Source organism: Lepidochelys olivacea, assembly GCF_965140295.1.
Source record: "Lepidochelys olivacea isolate rLepOli2 genome assembly, chromosome: 8".
In the NCBI taxonomy this organism is placed as follows: domain Eukaryota; kingdom Metazoa; phylum Chordata; order Testudines; family Cheloniidae; genus Lepidochelys; species Lepidochelys olivacea.
In genome coordinates, this window is record NC_140418.1 from 96,997,848 (window position 1) to 97,019,752 (window position 21,905).

General features: G+C 41.1%; 1 protein-coding gene across 1 annotated transcript in view; it reads right to left on the minus strand.

Annotated features, from left to right (window-relative positions):
* Positions 1–21,905, minus strand: part of LOC311525251 (nardilysin-like) — a gene marked incomplete at its 3' end in the record, with an annotated part of 85,970 nt that overhangs the window by 29,754 nt on the left and 34,311 nt on the right. The window contains exons 11-18 of the mRNA XM_084637204.1: positions 19,765–19,842; positions 19,118–19,238; positions 18,971–19,029; positions 12,745–12,799; positions 2,591–2,695; positions 2,198–2,321; positions 1,481–1,567; positions 671–790 (exon numbers count right to left, since the gene is read on the minus strand). Coding sequence (XP_084493330.1) covers positions 671–790; positions 1,481–1,567; positions 2,198–2,321; positions 2,591–2,695; positions 12,745–12,799; positions 18,971–19,029; positions 19,118–19,238; positions 19,765–19,842 — 749 coding nt within the window. The remainder of the gene's footprint in view (positions 1–670; positions 791–1,480; positions 1,568–2,197; positions 2,322–2,590; positions 2,696–12,744; positions 12,800–18,970; positions 19,030–19,117; positions 19,239–19,764; positions 19,843–21,905) is intronic.

The following is a 21,905-nucleotide window of genomic DNA, read 5'->3' on the forward strand; positions in this document are numbered from 1 at the left end:
CAAGAAGTCAGTGCCTGGACCTGATGGGATGGGTCAGTGCCACAGTAGATGTCGCCGACCCTTTAGTAGGGTTTGGGGCAGGAGTAGGTGTCCATTTAGTTGGTGCCATAAAGGCAGTCAGAGGCACCATAGCTGGCTTAGGCACAGGAGTCTTAGTAGGTGCTGGCAGCTCCCCAGCCCAGATTTGAGTTGAAAAGATCTGGAATTCAAGCATTTTACTGAGGCTGGTGCTAACACAGGTGTGAATATCTGCTTCTTGGGCCCTGGAGGATGACAGCCTGAGCGCAGAACTAGATCCCTTCTGTCCTCTGCAGTGGTGAAGGAGGAAACGGGACAGTTAGAGGTACACATTTCCTTATAATAACTATGACATGTGAAGTAAGACAATGCATTTAGGAACCTGCATACTCCCCAACAGACATGGCTTGGAAAGAGCATTCCACATGCTCACCATAAGGAGTTAAACACCTACAAAAGTGGGTTTATAACCAAAATGCCAACTGGCACTTAACAACAGTGACATTCTGTGCTGCTTGGGATTTTGGAAAAAAGAGGAGCTACAAGTTCTACCTCTAAACAAATTGCCAGTACTATTTAGGTGCCAGTACTATTGCATAGGAAAAGCTTTGTTTTGCACATTTTGTTTAATACATCAGCGAACAGGGGTTACCTTTGGGGATTTTGAATTTATTGTCCTTCTTGTACCACACACAGCCGTGTTGTGTACTCAGAATTTTGACTGGGTACTCCGTGTCAGGGCAATCAGATGCCTTCAGAGCGAAGTCAGTGGCTAATATAGAAACAGAATATGTGGGTTACTATATTTCAAATCCACAGCCACTGGCAAAAGTGTGCAACTTGCAAAACTGTAAACAAACTGCTCTCCTCTCGTCTATGTCACCATAGTGTATTTAATAGCACACTGCCTTCTGGAACTAAAGGTCATGAATTTAGATCCCATACCAGATCTTTGGCTCATATCCAGTGCCAACCCTGAAGTGAATAACAGATAGGCTAGAGAGTCTCATTCAAGAGATAAGTTCTTCATTCTCTTTACTTCTGATGACAGATGCAGTTGCTACAAGAGTCTGTGTTACTTTTCCCAAAAGAACCGGGATAACCACACAACATGGCCTCTCTCAGTAGATGAGATTCTAAGGTCTATAGCTGCATCAAGCTACTCATGAGTGCATCATGGCTGCTCTGTTGGGCTACATGGTCCATGCACTAAGAATAACTTAAAACAGACATTTTCAGATTAAATTTGCCCTAAAATTTAAACTTATTAAAAGCATGCTTTAATAAAAGCTCAGACAAACAAATGATTCCATGTTTTCTCTCTATTCCAAAAGGAACAGTTTAAAACCACACATTCATTTAAAAGAAAAAGATCATTTCTCAGAACCTCCCATTCTGAAAATGAGCAGAATGGGGAAGAGAAACATGACAGAGTCCAACCAAATACTAGTGTCTCACTCACCTATATATTTGTTTTCTTCAGGAAAGTGCAAGTCCTGGTTTAACTGAAAGTCACTGGCCCATAAATCACGCCAATATTTGTCAATATCTGTGAAAGACATGAAATTAGGCTATTAACAGCAGATAGATTTAATAGGGCAGCAGCTACTGTATCAATACCTAGTTGGTGACCACTAGAACTAGATACCTTCCTTCTGATGTTTCTGTCTGCGTGTCTATTTGCAGAATGACTGGAGCTCTTTTCCTGATGCCATTTTGGCTCACCTTCACCCTTTCCTCTTAACACCCCTCTTAAAACTCATTTCAAGCAGAATTAGAAACAATAGTCATGTTTAAAAGTAACTAAGAACAGCGTGCATTAGCATTGCAAGTTACCACATCGTAATCTTGTCTTGACCTGCAATACATGTATTTTCATCACCATTCATTATTTATTTGGGATGGGGAGGAAAGCTCACTACGATCCCTCTTTCTCCTTCATCAGAAAGACTCTGCCCTTCGAGACAGATGGGCTGGACTCAACTAATGCTAAACAGAAGAGAGTTGCCAAAGCACAAAGCAACCAAGCCATTACTGACTCATAATGAAGTCAGGATCACAGCTGAGACTTCATCCTCCCACTCTCACCCCTGTGTGGTTGCACGTTGCTCTGTCACCTTTTTAATGGTCTCAATGAGCACTTTAAAAGATCTCTATATGCTTTAGCAGTTCATTTTACCCTCCACACTGTACTGTGTTCCAAACCATCTCTCCTTTAGATGACACTCTCTTTCACTGGCAGCAGACAACAGAACTAGGTTTGCTCTCAGAGGGCAGAGCTGGTTAAGGACATCAGCAATGATCTACAAAGATAAAGGAATAACAACTCAGTTAAAATGCAACTTTAGCTACTCCTGTCCAACTGTATTTTTAAATTACTCCAAAAGTTCAGAAGACAAAGGACTACAAATAAAATCCTAAACCAAGCAATTAGTTTTCTGCACCCAAAAAGTATAAAAGTGATCCAGTTAATCTAGAAAACCTGATTCAATATGCCTAAATTCCCTGTACACCCTCAATAAATAAATTATCCAGCTCAAATATACACATTGAAAGCTATAGTGCTACTTACTTCAGGCTTGTATTCAAGCAGAAGCTGATCGCCTGTCAAAAAGTCCTCCTTACAAAAGATATGTATGTTCTCACAAAGACTTTCAACATAATCAATTGGATCAGCCTGTAAAATGAGTAAAATTGTGTTTCACACAACGGACAACTAAAACTTAACATTTTTTGCTGAGTAGAGCTTGTGTGCTGCATTGCAGAGTTTTGGTTTTGGTTATTGAGTCTAAATGCAATTCATAAACAATTATGCATCATTAGAGGGGCCTTCCTTAAGAAGAAACAATGAAGACATGGTCCCTTCTGACTAACTAGTGATTAAGTAAAGAAAAATAATAAGGTTTGATGCTACTTTTACAAAAACAAAGAGAATAACCATATTATCCTAGCTAGAATTATGGCCTTGTCTATACCATTGGTTGAAACACATATATGCCCCATATTCACAGGTAGCAGCTGTCTGTGTTGTTGGTGGGCTTTGGGGGTTTTTTGGTTGTTTTATTAAAGGTGCTAGTTGTACCAGTGGGTGGCCACAGCTGGGGCAAGCTTTATAGTTCACACGTGACTAATGCAGTGAAGGCTACAATAGTTTCTTACCAGTGCAGAGGGGAATCCATAAAATATCATTACTTCTGCACTAATTCAATGATTTAGCCTAACTCCATCCCACAATTCAGACTGGCCTTACTTTCTGAAGTTACCTATAAGCATTGCTCTCAAAAACAGTACTGAGGAGACTCAGAATGCACTGGTGCAGCCATGGTAGTAAAAAGCACGTGGGCATGTTGAAAGAGTTCTGTCAAACACAGTGTTGCTGCATGAATCCCCACACTATTTAAAAGATAAGCAAGACAATCAACTATTTCATGCAATCAGTGTCCCCACAACAGCTCTCTCACTTATGGCCTATCCTGTGATGTGCTGAGGACATTCACCTCCATTTAAATCAGAGGGAATTGAGTGCATTAGGTCCCCTTGCATGGGGACCCTCTCTGAGCTTCAGTTTCTCTCACCGTTATCCTTAAGAAAAGAAATGAAGGTTACTTACATGTAACCAGAGTTCTTCAAGATGGATTCTAAATGGTCATACTCATGGGATGGGCAGGGAGATGCAACTCAGAAGGGGGAACCTTCTCACAGCAGTGCCCATTGGAAAATTCATACACCCTTCCTACTCTTCCCCTTCTGTGTTCCTGAACATTTTGAGGACAAGGCTATAAAAGGGGCACCCTTTGCCATCTCATTTTATTCTTTTAACCTCCTCAGAGTCAGAATTCTATTAGAACTCCAACAAAGGTGGGGAAGGAATGTGAATATACAGAATTCATCTCAAAGAATTCCAGCTACAAGTAACCAATCTTCATTTCTTTGACCATCCTCTACATACTCCCACTCACAGGACAGTTTGGCAAGCTGTACCTCACAAACAAGGTGGGACTCAGAGTCCTGACTGAACAGGAACTGTAGAACTGCTCTACCAAATTAAGTGTCTGATCGACTGTGACATTATCCAGGGTACAATCTGGACTGATGAACAACTGTGCCCCTTCAGTTCTCCAATCTGGGGTGCCTTTTACACTGCTTTGCTGTGAAAGGTACCACTCCTGGTCTGCTCACACACAGCCTCCAGCATGTAAGTTACTCCCAGTTATATTGTAGGAGTGCAATAGCCAGCCACACTTGAATTACACTGCAGAGCAACAGCAGCAAATTCCCAGCCCCAAACTTTCTCCAGAAATGTAAGTCTTGAACTGCCTAGCTCTCTCCTGGACAATACAAGCTCATATAAAGTCTGTCATTTTATTAATAGAAAATTATATGCACAAATCCTGTTATCCCAAATGGAGTTTCCCAAATGCTTCAACCAAACACACTGGTTTAGATAAAACAAGTTTATTAACTACAAAAGGATAGATTGAGTGAATACTAGTAATGAGGGTATAAGAGTCAGAACAGATTACAAGAAAAATAAAAATAAAAAGCATCTAATGCCTAACTTAACAACTGAAGTGAATTCAAAGCGAAGTGTCTCTCACCACATTTCAGCAGTCTAACTGGATGAATCTCCTTCAGTCAGGATCCCTCCCTAAGTCCAATGCTGCTTCAGGTCTTGTGCATGTCGTGGGTAGAGAGGAAGAGATCATTTGGGGTGTCTATTGTCCCTTCTTATAGTTCTATCTCTTCTTCAAGAAGCATTTCCAGCTGAGGTTCATGAGTTGCATTAGCACTAAATTGAGGTCCCAAGATGGTATTTGGGTCTTTTATAGTCAGTTGCATATTGGCATGTCCCTTCATAAATTTCTTGACTTTGTTTTGTGCCAAAATAGATTTATTATCTGTTAATGCACAGTGGACTATAGTTGCTACATATCCTTTAAAGGAGGAAACAGAAAGACCTGGAAGACTTGAATGAACCAAGTATTCAATAATATAATGTACTGGTGCGCCAATGTTGATCAATATGTTTCTCTCTTATTCACTTCACAAATCTAGTCCTCCTGTGATTGTTGCTGGTTTTCTAATGTTAATATTTCCTGCACTTCTAAAGGGCAAGATTTTCCAAGGACCATTCAAGTCCTATAGCCCATGCAGTCAGGTGTAGTGATTAATGGTCCAGATGATAAATTCTGTTCTCCTGTTGAGTTAATAAGTTCAGTAACACCAGGAGAGGTCTGTATACTCACTGGAGAGCTGAAGAAGTCCGAGTGCCACTGTTGCCATGGCAGTGGTGGGCAACCAGAATTATCCTTGCTCCATCCTGTCTTATCTACTTAATCACAAAATGGATGAGAGGGAAGGGTGAAAAGCATAGAACAGACACTTCCTCAAGTTCAGGAGAAAAGAGTCCAATATGGGTAGATTGATTTTCCCTGCTCTCAAGCAAAACTTGGGACACCTTGAATTCTGTCTGATCATGATCAGATCTATGTCCAGAAATCCCCAAAGGGTGAAGATCTTGTCTATCACCAATTTCTTTAACCACCACTCATAAAGTTCCATTGTATCTTTGCTCTGTTGACCCACCCACCACCAGACTGTTGTCACTGTCTATTAAGTATACAGCTACCTGCTGTTGTACTAGATACTCCAGTCCCATAATGTCACTGCTTTCTTGCATAACAAAGAAAAGTGAACCCCTCGCTGTCAGTTAACATAATACATTGCTGTCATGTTGTGTGTGATGGCCTGCATGCAGTACCTCATTCCGATGCAATATAGAAAAGATTTGAGAACCCAATGAATTGTTCTCAGTTCCAGGATATTTGTACGCAGTCTCCTTTCCTGAGTATTCCAATTACCTCAAACTGTTAACTAGTTGAAATGTGCTCCCCATGCCTGGCTGGAGGAAACAAAGGTGATTGTTTTCAACAGAGCTGGAAGGATAAACACTACTCCAAGGCCACTGGCACACTGAGTCCATGTCAAAGATAGCAGGGTCTCTTTTAGGGTAATCAATCTTGTGAATGTGCTGTCTATAGTTGGTCTGTAATTTAACGCCAGTCAGTGCTGCTGACTTCTCACTCTGAGCTGAGCATAAAGAACAACACAAGTGGCTGAAGACACAAGGCCCATTAAACTTTAAAAGAACATACAGAAGAACCTGTTTATCCGATCTAATTGGGACCAGGGCCTGATCGGTCAGATAAGCTATTACCAACAGGAGAGTGGGTTTGGGGGGGGGGGGGAGAAAACCTGGATTTGTGCTGGAAATGGCCCAACTTGATTATCATACACATTGTAAGGCGAGTGATCACTTTAGATAAGCTACTACCAGCAGGAGAGTGGGGTGGGGGGAGGTATTTTCTCATGCTTTGTGTGTATAAAAAAGATCTTCTACACTTTCCACAGTATGCATCCGATGAAGTGAGCTGTAGCTCACGAAAGCTTATGCTCAAATAAACTGGTTAATCTCTAAGGTGCCACAAGTACTCCATTTCTTCTTTCAAAGAATGGGAAAGTGCAATGCTGCTGCACCCTCTAGTGCCCACAGGAGATATCACCCCCTTCTAGACCTGTGTTTGCTGGTTCTCTGGTTAACACAGAGCCAGAGATAACGGATGGTCAGATAAACAGGGTTTTACTGTTCTTTCCAAGTAGGATTTTGATGGGTCACCATTTTGGCAGATAGAAGTTTCAGAAATATCTTCTGGAAGAAATGGTCTGACCTCCTTAGAGTTGAGAACTGCTCCTATAAACTAAATCCACTGTGAAGGTAGCTGAAGAGACTTACAATCATAGAATATCAGGGTTGGAAGGGACCTCAGGAGGTCATCTAGTCCAACCCCCTGCTCAAAGCAGGACCAATCCCCAATTAAATCATCCCAGCCAGGGCTTTGTCAAACCTGACCTTAAAAACTTCTAAGGAAGGAGATTCTACCACCTCCCTAGGTAATGCGTTCCAGTGCTTCACCACCCTCCTAGTGAAGAAGTTTTTCCTAATATCCAACCTAAACCTCCCCCACTGCAACTTGAGACCATTACTCCTTGTCCTGTCCTCTTCTAGCACTGAGAATAGTCTAGAACCATCCTCTCTGGAACCACCTCTCAGGTAGTTGAAAGCAGCTATCAAATCCCCCCTCATTCTTCTCTTCTGCAAACTAAACAATCCCAGTTCCCTCAGCCTCTCCTCATAAGTCATGTGTTCCAGACCCCTAATCATTTTTGTTGCCCTTCGCTGGACTCTCTCCAATTTATCCACATCCTTCTTGTAGGGTGGGGCCCAAAACTGGACACAGTACTCCAGATGAGGCCTCACCAATGTCGAATAGAGGGGAACGATCACGTCCCTCGATCTGCTCGCTATGCCCCTACTTATACATCCCAAAATGCCATTGGCCTTCTTGGCAACAAGGGCACACTGCTGACTCATATCCAGCTTCTCGTCCACTGTCACCCCTAGGTCCTTTTCCGCAGAACTGCTGCCTAGCCATTCGGTCCCTAGTCTGTAGCTGTGCATTGGGTTCTTCCGTCCTAAGTGCAGGACCCTGCACTTACCCTTATTGAACCTCATCAGATTTCTTTTGGCCCAATCCTCCAATTTGTCTAGGGCCCTCTGTATCCTATCCCTGCCCTCCAGCGTATCAACCACTCCTCCCAGTTTAGTATCATCCGCAAATTTGCTGAGAGTGCAATCCACACCATCCTCCAGATCATTTATGAAGATATTGAACAAAACCGGCCCCAGGACCGACCCCTGGGGCACTCCACTTGACACCGGCTGCCAACTAGACATGGAGCCATTGATCACTACCTGTTGAGCCTGACAATCTAGCCAGCTTTCTATCCACCTTATAGTGCATTCATCCAGCCCGTACTTCTTTAACTTGCTGACAAGAATACTGTAGGAGACCATGTCAAAAGCTTTGCTGAAGTCAAGAAACAATACATCCACTGCTTTCCCTTCATCCACAGAACCAGTAATCTCATCATAGAAGGCGATTAGATTAGTCAGGCGTGACCTTCCCTTGGTGAATCCATGCTGACTGTTCCTGATCACTTTCCTCTCATGTAAGTGCTTCAGGATTGATTCCTTGAGGACCTGCTCCATGATTTTTCCGGGGACTGAGGTGAGGCTGACTGGCCTGTAGTTCCGAGGATCCTCCTCCTTCCCTTTTTTAAAGATTGGCACTACATTAGCCTTTTTCCAGTCATCTGGGACTTCCCAGACTTTTTGATGTTTACCACGGAGTCCTAACTTCTTGAAGAGGAAACGTGTAACATAGGTCTCTGGAAAGGCCATCTTCTAATGAGGCTTTATTGAGCCAATCTTTAAATAAGGATAAACAAAAATACCCTATTGTGTCAAACAAGCAACTACTACAGATAGGTATTTTGTAATTTCCGAAGTGGGGGAAAGGGCAGAGGAGTAGAGAAGTTAAACATTGTATTGGAAGTTACCTTGTCCAACAACGAAACAAAGGTATTTGCAATGCCTTGGTCTGATAGAGATAAGCACTTTTTAGATCAAGAGCTGCAACTTCAGCTCTGACCCTGGATTCCCATTCCTGAGTATGGATTCATGCTCTAACCACTAGGCATGACTCCTGCTCTTACCACTGGGCATTGTCCCAGTTGCTGACATTCAGCTGTCACGGCTGGGTCTAACTGCTGATATTCTATTTGAGCAACAGGCTCCTCTTCTTCCTTAAATAGAGTATCCAGAAGTATAGTGGGAGATTCCTTACTGAAAGCTGGTGAAGGGAAGGATCCAAGGATTTCAGCTACAAGGCACAAGCCATTTTCAGACCCCTGCTGGAAGAAAGGTACCTGCACTGATGAGACTACAGTTTATTTCTACAATTCCTAGGTGACCACCAATAGGGCCATCCAGTTTACAGTGGGATCTGCGGATTACCATATTATGTTAATCATGCTAATAACCATATTTAGGCTCCATCTCCTGTCTGGAAAGGTATGGAGATCTGTAGTCACAATATTTAGAGGCATAATCCTTCTTATTGAAAGTGGGACCGAGAATATCTGTAAGTCTAATATGATTTGATTCTTCATTGGACTTTGGATTCGATCTTAAATTGACCTTGGATCCAATACTGACATTAATGGGGAAATTACAGGACCTCGGATGTGTAAAATGGAGAAGGGAAAAACCACCTTATTAGGAGAGTCTGAAAGCATTTTAAGGAGCCACAAGGAAGTGTCTGAGGATATCTGAAACAACTCATCCAACCTCCTTCTTTTCTTTGTGGGGAGATCCAAGGAAAAAAGTCTTCCTTTAGGCAAGAAAACAATCCCTGCCTCTTGTGAATCAAGTAAACAATCCAATTGCAGATCTTCATAGTGCACTTGTGCCACAATTGTAATGGTTAATGCCATATAAATGGATGATGAAAAAACTACTGCCATCTCCAGAATAATCTTCTGCTCCAATACTATCTTTGGAACTGGGGAATGAATCTCAGGCAGAGATTTACCCTTAGCCACAATCTTGGACTTTAATTTCAGATCCAGTGCTCTTGGATCTGGGACCAAGGTATCCAAAGAGTCTCCTGAATGTGACTTGTCTCTGCTAACAAGAGCTTTCTTGTCTTGCACAATCTTTTTCAGAACCAAATGTAAGTGGACTGGAAATTTTCTCCCATCTTCGGCTCTTATCTCTGAGACTGGCACCAAACAAGTCTCTGAGCACTTCACATTGGATCCAATGACTTAGGAAACAACTGTACAGAACCCTTAGAAACGGATCCCAATGCAGAGATTGGAATCTTCTGCATAGCCTTCTTCTTAGTCCCTGAGTTGTCAGGAGCCGACACTGGTGTATTCACTTGGGCTACAGATCCTTTACAGGAATTAGATCTGGGAGGCTTTATGGCCAGATCTTCTTGAAGCAATAAGACTTGCAGACTAATCTGGAGCTTGTTATATACCCTTGGGGTAAATGAACTGCAGAGAGAGCACCTTAAAGTGGAGTGACCCTCTCCAAAGCACAATAAACAGACAGTATAGGCATCCAATACTGGGAAGACTGTTGGACAAGAGATGCTTCTTTTGAATCCAGTTATCTTAGCTTTCAGATTTGCCATGCAACCACTAGTCAGAACTGAAGACTTAACTACCAACTATCCTAAGAATAAAACTTTATCTAACAAAATAACTAACACTAAAACTACATTAATAATAAACTTTACTAACCTTAAGGCACTGATTTCTTCTTGAAAGAAGGATCCAGATCTGATGGCTCCAGGAAGTTTACATTCATCTGCTGCAGCAGTTGGAAGGAACTGAGGCAGCAGAGGGCCCCATGCCCCCTTTTATAGCCTAATCCTCAGAACTTTCAGGAATGCAAAGAGATAAACTCCTATGAGAAGACTTCACCATCAGAGCTGCACCCACCAGCTCATCCCAAGAGTGTGAATACTCAGAGGACACTTAGGGTATGTCTGCACTGCACCATAAACCCAGGGTTAGTAGAATCTGAGTTAGCCGTCCCTGGGTTTGTTAACATAAGGCTTGAGCATCTACACTCATTTGTAACTCCAAGTTATGAATTGTTGAACTCTGATCTGGGGCTCCAGCATACACACTGCATTATGCAGGCCCAAGTTCAATTACCCATATCCTAGACTTCCTAGTGCTTCCCAACATGTGGCCACGTGTAAGGTCCAGAGGGTCTCAAACACAGGCCTGCAGAGATGCCACCAAGGAACAACCTCCACACTGCCACCCAGTAGCTGTAACCAGCTCACACTCTCCTACCCACAAACCAGTGCAGACGCTGACCACAGAAGTCCAGCCTCAAGGGGTTCAATAGACAGCAGCATCATAATGACTGATCAGTTCCTCCTCCTATATCAACCCAAGGAAATTTCAGGAAGTGTCCAGACAACAATGCAGATCACTAACTAGCCCCCCACAACCACTCTGCATTCTCAGTTACTAATACCCTGGGTCTGAGCTCTAGGTTAGCACGATTTGTGTGTAGATGGAAGGGGGCTTAGACTTGAGCCTGGCTTTGAATCCTGGGCTTACAAAGCAGTACCCTTAGGGTACGTCTACACTGCAAAAAAACACCTATGGCAGCAAGTCTCAGAGCCCATGTCTACTGACTCAGGCTCACACGGTTAAAAATAGCAGTTTAGATGTTTCCATTCAGGCTGCAGCCTGGTCTCTGAAACACAGCAAGGGGGAGGGTCTCAGGACCCAGGCTCCAGCCCAAGCTTGAATGTCTACACTGCTACTTTTAGCTCTAGAGTATAAGACCCGTAAGCCTATGTCAGCTGTTGCAGGTTCTGGGACTCCCTGCCACAGGTGTTGTTTTGCAGTGTAGGTGTACCCTTGAAGAAAAAATGAGGTTTCCATAATTTTAGGTCTGACGGAGATCACAGATCTAAGGGAAACTCAGCACCAACAAGAGTCTGCTTAGCTGGAGGCTTCCCCAGTACTGAAATTCCAGCCAAGGGAACTACACCAGCCAACTCCAGCCTGGGAAAAAGAACCAGAGCACCCAGCACTAAACGTGCCCCAGATGCCAGGGCAGCTTCATAGCTGGACTCAGTGTTCTGCTGATTTGGAGCTGAATGAAGGTGCCAGTTCTAGCACCAAATACTTCTGTTTCCCCGTTTGCATTCCAGTAGCATCGAGTATCACCAATCAAGAGTCAGGGCCTCAGATCAGGCATTGTAAAGACAGGCAGTAAAAATACACATTCTGTCCCAAAGAGTTTAAAAGAGCTTACAATCTATGTTCAGCAGGCTTTGAAAAGAACAAAGGCCTATTTCCATCCCTGGAGGGATCAGGGCCCTGACCAGAGAATGGATCAGGTGAGCAGCACATAGAACAAGTCCTCCCCGAAGGTACATCAGGCAGTGGATATGTGCATCCTATTCCAAGAACAAGGAGGGTAATGAGATACACTGCCTAAACCTGTTCTTTAGCACCTAGATTAGACACAATGCCTGCAACCAAGACAGAAATAATCCAATCATCTTAACTATTCAACAGTAGAGAAATTACCTGAAGATGTCTAAACTAAAACTAAAAGGTTAAAAGACCCCTGGTCACACAGCAATGGTGCCTATACCTGAAATTATCCATGGAAAAGAAGTTGAGGTGGTTAGGAACCACATGGCTTCTATAACATCAGCACTGAACATTTGGTGCCATGAAGGGGCACTTATGTGATTCCCATGGCCATTGTTTTTCTATAAATTCCCCAAAGTTCAGCAGTGCCGGGAACTACTTCCCACAAGTGAGAATATGCAGAAACACTAAAAGAAAATAACCACAATTGTTTATAGCACAAGAGGGGAATAAGATATGGGTCCTGTAACAAGTATCTTACAATCTAAACTGAATGATAAAGAGAAACTGACCTTAAGGAGTGGGAGAAAACAAACATGTGGAAAAAGAAAACAGCTTGGAAGAGCACCATATACCAAAGAAATCAAATCATGTTTTGGTTTTATTAAAGAACAACTTCACAAGTCATAAAGTTTAACATTTCTCTGTCTAGAATATAAGTTTTCTACTTTACAAATGTTCCTTCTCATCTATGTAGGACTATATTTTCAAAGACTCATGAGGTTAGAACCATCTAACTCTCACTGACTATGGCAAATTACACAGCAAAAACCCCAGTTACAATTCAAAAATCTAGGGCTTAACATCTATACCCCCATAGAAAACATCTGAAGATTAATTTAGTACCTGGTCCTGGAAATAAAATTCATTAGCTTCAATCTTCTGAATCTCTTCCCAAATTCTGTGGGTGGGGGAAAAAAATGTACCTATTACCCTGCCACATTTACCAAGTGACTAATCACACACTATTTCTAACAAGATATGAGGCTGACAATTTAAGCCAGTTTGTCTGCAGTAATAATAATTTGTACATCTATATGACCTAGATACCATGGTGACTGTGCATTAGAAATACACATAAAACTCTTTGTCTAGGAATCACAAACATTTAACAATTGTCAATCAATCCTCATTACTCCTGCAAGTTTTTATCCCCTATTTTCAGATGGAGAAACTAAAACACAAATAATCAGTGAGAGACACAAAGTAAATGGAAGAGCCAGCAACAGAACTGAGAACTCCTGACTCTCAGTTCCATAATCTAACCCCTACACTACACTTAATTGCTTGACCTCACTATTTGGGAAAGGTGTGGCATGCAGCAGTTCCTTCAAACAGAGTTTTCCATTTGTTGGGTTTTTTTTCCCCCACTAAGGGCTTGTCTACATAGGAAAATTTTATCAGTTGTACTAGCATAAACTGGTATAATCTCACATGTGGCCACTCTTATTCTGGAATAATATTGGCTTTTTTCTGTTTAGTTTAAACTCCTTCCGAAGAACATAATATAAACAGAAAAAAGTCAGTCTTATTCCAAGATAAGAGTGTCTGCACAAGGAGTTACACCAGTATGGCCTGGTCTACACTACGAAGTTAGATTCATGTAAGTCACCTTGCATTGTCTTATTTGCATGTGTCTACACTCAAATTTGTCTCTACCAATGTAAGTGCCCCATTACAGTGAAGCAGTAACACCACCTCCCTGAAGAGCACTGAGCCATGGTCAACATACTATGGTTGACACAGTGCAAGTGTAGAGACTGCATGACCTCGGTTGACCCTAACAGTCCTCCAGCAGCTGTTCCACAATGTCCAATAGTGACCACTCTGGTCACAATTGTGAACTCCACTGCCCAGGGGTCCTGGAAACAAGAAGCCACACCACTCCCTTTAAAATCCCCATATTTTTAAAATGACTTTTCCTGATTGCTCAGCTTGGCAAACACACCTAGCAGTAGCAGTTCTCACTTGCTGTGTGCAATTACCCAACCAACCATGCCAACTACACAACACTCTAGACCAGTGATACTCAGACCTCAATGGTTCAGGATCCAAATTAGCGATCAACATTACCCAAAAGAGCCACAGTAGTGTGAATTCATTATTTCATTTACTATAGTACTATTCATACTTAAACAGCATGACTGGGGAAATATTTAGTCTCTTTCTCTCTATATACATATACATACACACTCACAGAGCAAATAAGTTAATTTTAGTGCAAGTTGATAACTTAATTTGTTAACCAATAAGGATGCTTTCACTATGTTGTTAATAATTAAATCACAGAGTGTTTTAATATCATGCTGCAAAGAGCCCTGCAGGAGACACATTAAAGAGCCATTTGTAGCCCAAGAGCCACAGTCTGAGTATCACTGCTTTAGATAGACTCCTGCCTGAAGTAGACAGCAAGTATTGGATCTTCAGGGCCTGTGGAGAGAAGAGACTGAGCATATGCAGCTACATATCAGTCATCAAAACATGGACGTCTATGAAAAGATAGCACAGGAGGTGCATGTGAAGAGGTATGATTGGGATCAGCAGCAGTGCTGCATGAAAATGAAGGAACTGCAGCAGGCATTCCAAAAGACCAGGGAGAGCAAGAGTTGATCTAGTGCCATGCTGCAATCCTGCTGCTTTTACAAAGAGCTGCATGACATACGTTGTGGAATGCCTGTGGAATCTCCATCAACCACAACAGATACCTCAATGAAGCCCAAGAGAGAGACCCTTGCCTTGAACAGGGAGGAGGAGAAGAGAAATGCCAGGAGCCAGGTTCTTTGAGACTCCACCACAGTCTAGCTAGTCCCATCAGCTGAGCACCACTGAGCCCAATCCAGGAAAAGGTATCTCGGGTAAGTGTGTGCATGCATTCTCCCTTAAAATGTTTAAATGTGAAGATGGCACCCAGCCCTACCCCAAGTTAGCAGGACACAGTAGTCTACTTTTCAGTGTTTTACTCATATGAGAAGAAGTAGAGGTACAACAAAGAGGGACAGAGTTGGAATCTGCTTTTGTTCTCCTGTAGGATTAGGCGATGGGGGGAGGCACGCAAAGCAATGTGTTTATATACATAAGGATGTCCCTTGCATCCTCCTGAAAGATCTTGATGGAATTTTCATCAAGTTACTCTGCAATTCTCTCCCAAAGGTTTCTGTAATCCTCCTCTCCCAAAGGTTCCTAGGGATGGCTGCCTTACACTTCTTCCCGTATGGTAGGACACTTTTCCACAACACTCTGAGATGACTTCGGCAGGTACTATTGCCGTAAACAGGCTAGCATCACACAAGCCCACATGGCTTCATGAACCTAGGAGTAACTGTGTTCTCTGTGCCTTTGTGACCCTCAAGAGTGAGATACCAGTTAAAATCACTGCTGCTTGTGGAAAAGCGTTCCAGTACTCAGTGCCATTGCCCTGTACATGTACCCATGGAAATAAGGCACATTTTATTGCTTTACACTACAAATCAATTCCCTCCTCACTTCCACCCCATCTTGGCAGGCCATACTAACAATGGCTGCAGCTGGAGAGCAGTGCTGTGCAGAGGCACTCCAAATCTGAAGTGTCAATAAGCAGGTCGTATTTAAAACTCTTATACCTATAAGGGAAAGGCGTTCTCAAACTCATCTTTCATTTTACGTTGTGACTGTAAATACATCTTTGTATGATGTTTTGTATGTAGCTCCCATCATTGCGGCCTGAAGGGATGCCCCCACCACACCTGCAGAACACCTGACACTGATGAGGAGAAGAGGACTAGGGAGGACATGTTCACCAAGATCCTGCAAGCTTGTGCTGCATCAGATCATGGAAAGCCTGGAAGATGAATATAGCAGATAGCCCGGAGAACAAAAGAACAGACAGGAGAAAGACTCAGGAGTCCCAGCAGGAAAAAGAGATAGATTCGCCAGCACATAATGGGGCTTCGCAGGCAGCAAATAGACTCTTATTGACCATACAGTTGGAGTATGTTTCACAGAAATGGACTGAAATGGAGACAAATGTTTTCTACCATTCTGATTTTAAAGTTCTGTTCCATTAATTTACTTTATGTTTGCGCACTGTATTGATTTTTAATTGCACATTAATGTTTTGTTGTGTTTTGGGTACGCAATAAATTTTAATTTTTTGGAAATAAGTTCATCTTTACTATTTTATAACATATACTGCAGAACAAATGGCACTACTCAAAGAACAGGACAATTCTAATTGTAATAGAACAGGATCACAGAACTCCTAGGTTCAATTAAAAACAATGTGTAATATTATAAATGTACAATAAGCACAGCATAATTAATAGGTCCATTTAAAGTGTGATATTCATAAATTCACAGCAAGCATTACACAATTCCTAACACTCCCAAAATTTCAAGGCTAGGTAGAGCACATTAAGTGGCTGACCATTAAGGCTCTTTCAAGACCTCTCTCAGCCACATATCTTCACATTGAGCTTTTCTAATGGCCCTTCTGTCTGGCTGTTCAAAGTCAGCAGACAGCCATTCTACCTCCACCCTCCACCTCAGTGGCAACTTTTCACCTACCACCTCACAATTATTATGCAGGACACAAAAGGAAACTATAACCATTGGGATATTTTTCTCACTGAGATGTAATCTAGTGAGGAAGCACCACCAGTGTCCCTTTAATCTGCCAAAAGCACACACAGCTGTCATTCTGTACCTGCTGAGCCAGTAGCTGAATCTTTCCTTGAAGTTGTCAAGGAGGCCACTGTACAGCTTCATGAGCCAAGATCACTATTGGCATGTCAACATTGCCAATAGTAATCCACCGTCTGGGGAAAAAGACAACCCTGCTTGCACCTTCCTGAATAGTCATGTGTTCTTAAAGGTGCAAGCATCATGCACCTTCTCTGACGAGCTCAGTGAAACATCCCTGGTTATCCAGCAGTGCTTGCATAACCATAGAAAAGTAGCCCTTTCATCACAGCCTGGGAGTACCTTTCCCGGATGTGAAGAAAAGTTCTGTCTGGCTCAAAAGCTCATCTCTCTCACCAACAGAAGTTGGTCCAGTAACAGATATTACCTCACCCACCTTTCTCTCTCCAATATCCTGGAACCAACACAGCTACAACGACACTGCATATATTAAGTACTTAGGTCAGACACATGAAAATGAAGTACGGTAACAATATTTAAGGTTGTGTTTTTTGTAGGGCTGTCAAGCAATGAAAAAAATTAATTGTGATTAACCACACTGTTAACCAACAACAGAATACCATTTATTTAAATATTTTTGGATGTTTTCTACATTTTCAAATATATTTATTTAAATTATAACACAGAATACAGTGTACTGTGCTCACTTTATATTTATTTTTGATTACAAGTATTTGCACTGTAAAAAACAAAAGAAATTGTATTTTTCAATTCACCTAATACAAGTATCATAGTGCAATCTCTTTATCATGAAAGTTGAACTTACAAATGTAGAATTATGGACAAAAAATGACTGCATTCAAAAACAAAACAATGTAAAACTTTAGATCCTACAAGTCCATTCAGTTCTATTTCTTGTTCAGCCAATCGCTAAGACAAGCAAGTTTGTTTACATGTGCAGGAGATAATGCTGCCTGCTTCTTGTTCACACTTTCACCTGAAAGTGAGAAGAGGTGTTCTCATGGCACTGTTGTAGCTGGTGTCACAAGATATTTATATGCCAGATGCACTAAAGATTCATATGTCCTTTCATGCTCTAACCACCATTTCAGAGCTGATGACAGGTTCTGCTCAACAACAGATGCCACCAGCAGAGGGTTGATTTTCTTTTTTGGTGGTTCGGATTCTGTAGTTTCCGCATCAGAGTGTTGTTCTTTTAAAACTTCAGAAAGCATGCTCATCCCTCAGATTTTGGAAGGCACTTCAGATTCTTAAACCTTGGGTTGAGTGCTGTAGCTAGCTTTAGAAATCTCACATTGGTACCTTCTTTGCATTTTGTCAAAACTGCAGCGAAAGTGTTCTTAAAATGAACATGTGCTGAGTCATCATCCGAGACTCCTATAACATGAAATATATGTCAGAATGCGGGTAAAATAGAGATGGAGATATACAATTCTCCCCCAAGGAGTTCAGTCACAAATTTAATTAACATTTTTTTTTTTAACAAGCATCATCAGCAGGGAAGCATGTCCTCTGGAACGGTGGCCGAAACATGAAGTGGCATATGAATGTTTAGCATATCTGTCACGCAAATACCTTGTAATGCTGGCTACAAAAGTCCCATGCGAAAGCCTGTTCTCACTTTCTGGTGACAGTGTAAATAAGAAGTGGGCAGCATTATCTCCCATAAATGTAAACAAACTTGTTTGCCTTAGCGATTGGCTGAACGAGAAGTAGGACTTTGTGAACTTGTAAGCTCTAAAGTTTTGCATTGTTTTGTTTTTGAGTGCAGTTATGTAACCATAAATAAATAAATAAATCTATATTTGTAAGTTGCACTTTCACGATAAAGAGACTGTACTACAGTACTTGTGAATTGAAAAATACTGTTTCTTTGGTTTATCATTTTTACAGTGCAAATATTTGTAATAAAAATATAAAATGAGCACTGTACACTTTGTATTCTGTGTTGTAATTGAAATCAATATATTTGAAAAAGTAGAAAAACATCCAAAAATATTTAATAAATTTCAATTGTCATTCTATTGTTTAACAGTGAGATTAAAAGTGCGATTAATCATGATTAATTTTTTTTAGTTAATTGTGTGAGTTAACTGCAATTAATCAACAGCCCTAGTTTTTTGTTAACCCTGTAGTTACTTTCTTTGCAACATATGATTCATAGATGTGAGTGTGGTTGGCAAACCCCAGTTGGTGACAGTTACCATTTTCCTTCTGTTTGTCACACTGCGTTTTTATGGTGACCTACAACTAATTCTTCCTTTTTTTTTTTTTTTTAAAAAACAATGTCATTTTCCACCATTTTCTCATTGCATCTGTTCTAATATCTGCTTATCCAAAAAGAAAAAGCACACTATAATGCAGAAAAGGATGGAAAAGAGGGAAAACCCCAGTGATTTCTGGCGTCATGATCACTTGATTCAAACCAAGTTACCTTTTATCTGGCCCTCTTTTCTGCAACATTTTCAGATACTGGAACACAACATGCGCAACCTGAAGACCGAAGGACAAACTGATGAACTTTCTTTAACTTTTGGACATAGCACAATGGTAAGAAATCCAATCTACAATGGGATTTTACCTCATAGAAGTGCTTGTAACCTTCATCAGTCAATGTCACAGAAATGCTGAATATAGAGTAGGTGGAGTTCTGTTCAAATCCTGTCTCACCATTTCCCCCATATAACGCAAGAGCCCAAAATCTATTGAAGAGTTATACCCACTATTAATTACTCCAGTTAAAAACCTTCTTGAAGTCTAATTATAATCACAGCATCATTGTTCAAGCTTATTTCGGACCTGCCTAATGGAGGCCACTTTAAGGAATTTAAAAATTAATCTAAAGCAAAAAGGAAGAATATAGCTTTCTACAAGAACACAAAGCACTGAAATTCAAAAATGCAGGGCATACACCTTTTTTGGATTTATTCAGTGTGAACCAAAATATTTTTGAAAATGCAAGTTTTCAGCTAAAGTGCTTTCAGTGTTGCTCTGGAGATTCTCTTGTAGTTGAATTTCTTGTATTAGAACTAAAGACATCACCGGGTACATTTTCAGAGTATTTTGCATTGCTTAAGTCACATGACTACTACAGGTTTTAAAGAGAATCACTGAGTTTGTCTCAAGCTTTGTAGATCACATTTTTAAATTTTTGAGGAAATATTTCCGCCTTCACTCTTTATTTCAATGCACACAATATTAAAGTCTCACATTTAAAGAAATACATACTTTTTCCAAAGAAAGGAAAGAACACTGCCTTTGCCTTCATGTCCTACCAGCCAGGAGATATAGTGAAGTGGCTTCACCCTAAAAAGAGTTAAAGAAATGTAAAACTCCAAAATGTAAAACTCTAATATAGATTAATAATTAGCAAATCAAAATACAGATATTTAGATAACATCTTTCATCCAAAGATTCCAAATCACTAGACAAACAATTATAAATTCACTGCCCATTCACCCACTACTGAAGTGTCACCTTTAAACAGCAATGCTATGAAAAAGAGATTGTATCCTTTGAAAATACAAAGGAATTTAGATAGGTAGAATACCGTTACTGATCTGAAAGTTAGCCAGGCTGCTGAAGTTAACAACTATACTTTGGCTGAAAATGCCACAACATTTGAACAAACACAGATAGTCATGACCTTTGTTTTACAGTAGAAGCTCAGAGTTACAAACTGACCAGTCAACCTCATTTGAAACTGGAAGTACACAATCAGGCAGCAGCAGAGACACACAAAAAATAGCAAATACAGTACAGTTCTGTGTTAAAGGTACACTACTAAAAAATAAAGGGAAGGCATTTTTCTTCTGCATAGTGAAGTTCCAAAGCTGCATTAAGCCAACGTTCAGCTGTAAACTTTTGAAAGAACAACCAGAGTTACGAACATTTCAGAGTTACAAGTTCCATTCCCAAGATGTCTGTAACTCTGAGGTTTTATTGTAAGTCTCACTACAAAGACATCACCTCCAGCAACTTTGTGCCTCCTACCACTGATTCAAAAGGAAATGCCCAGTAATAATGGAGTTAAGAACAGAATCTGAGAGAATTGTGTTACTCAGTGTATCACCAACACAACTTCATGGGCTACTAGGCTTTCTTTGGAGGTCTTCTGTCCAGGGACAGACCAGGCCCAATTTGTTTATAAAAGTTGATTGGATCAAAGACTAAAGTAATATAGCTGCAAACATATTATAAACAGATATTACATTCAACACATCTACAGTTTGACTCTGAAGAAACCAGACTTTATTGCATACCTTTCCACTCGTTACCACAGCAATATCAAAAGTACAACATGGATTTATAAGTGCTGTATATCAGAAAATTAACTTTTGAACAATGAATTGCAAAGAGTAGGAGTATGAAAAGCAAGCCTTAAAAAGCATGTAGTATCAAAGAGAACCTATTCAAAGAAGTCTTGTCACGCCACAGCACAAGATCCTGCAAACCACAAGTTCTAGCTAACAGCCTGTAAAATGAAGAGCATCAATAGAAAGAAGATAGTATGTCTGTTACTCCTAAAACTGTTAACAATTTACCATGTGTGACCCAAGGTGCCTGAGGTAGCCCACACTGAAAATACCAGGTATGGGCAGGCTGCAAAAAGGAGAACAGTCTCTCCAAAAATGGTGGTAAACACTGTAGGTTAGATTCCCCAACCAGCCACAAACCATGCTCCTGATCCCCCACACTGGATATCAAGAAGCTTGGAGGAGGGAGGGGAAGAAATCACCGAGCCCCTTTATTGCATCCCAGTCTCTGGCTCCCAATCAGCAAATAGGTCCAGTAAAGTGAGAAGTTCTTTAAAACTCTATTCACCATACAAAATGTTCTTCTGATCCCCAAAAAGCTAGCCACATTACCAGATCAATATTAGTTTGAATCTTACCCAAAATACTATGCTGGAAGCCAATCCTTTAGTATCTAAAACTAAAGATTTACTGTAAAAGCAAAGCAAAGCAAAGAAGTTGTTAAATGGTCAAAGCAAACAGATATGGACTCTGAACTCATATGTTATGCATCAGATTCTTAGCAGCATTGGTGGGTTTGCTGGCATGTTAAATTGCTCTGGAACACACCCAAAGCTTGGATGGGTCATTCAGTCCTTTGTTCAAAGCTTCAGTTTGTAGAGAAGTTACTCCAGAGGTGAGAAGCAGAACTGAAGATAAAATGGAGAAAGTGTAGCTGCCTTTTTATATTCTTTGCCATGTGACTTGTACATCCTTTGTCCCAAACACAAGCTCACAGCACATGGGCATGGAAAAGCTCTTGGAGTCCCCTGTCCACAAGCACATCCCTATATGTCCTGCTGACTCATAAGTAAGGCTAAGTTTTAGCCATGGGTATTTTCAGTAAAAGTCATG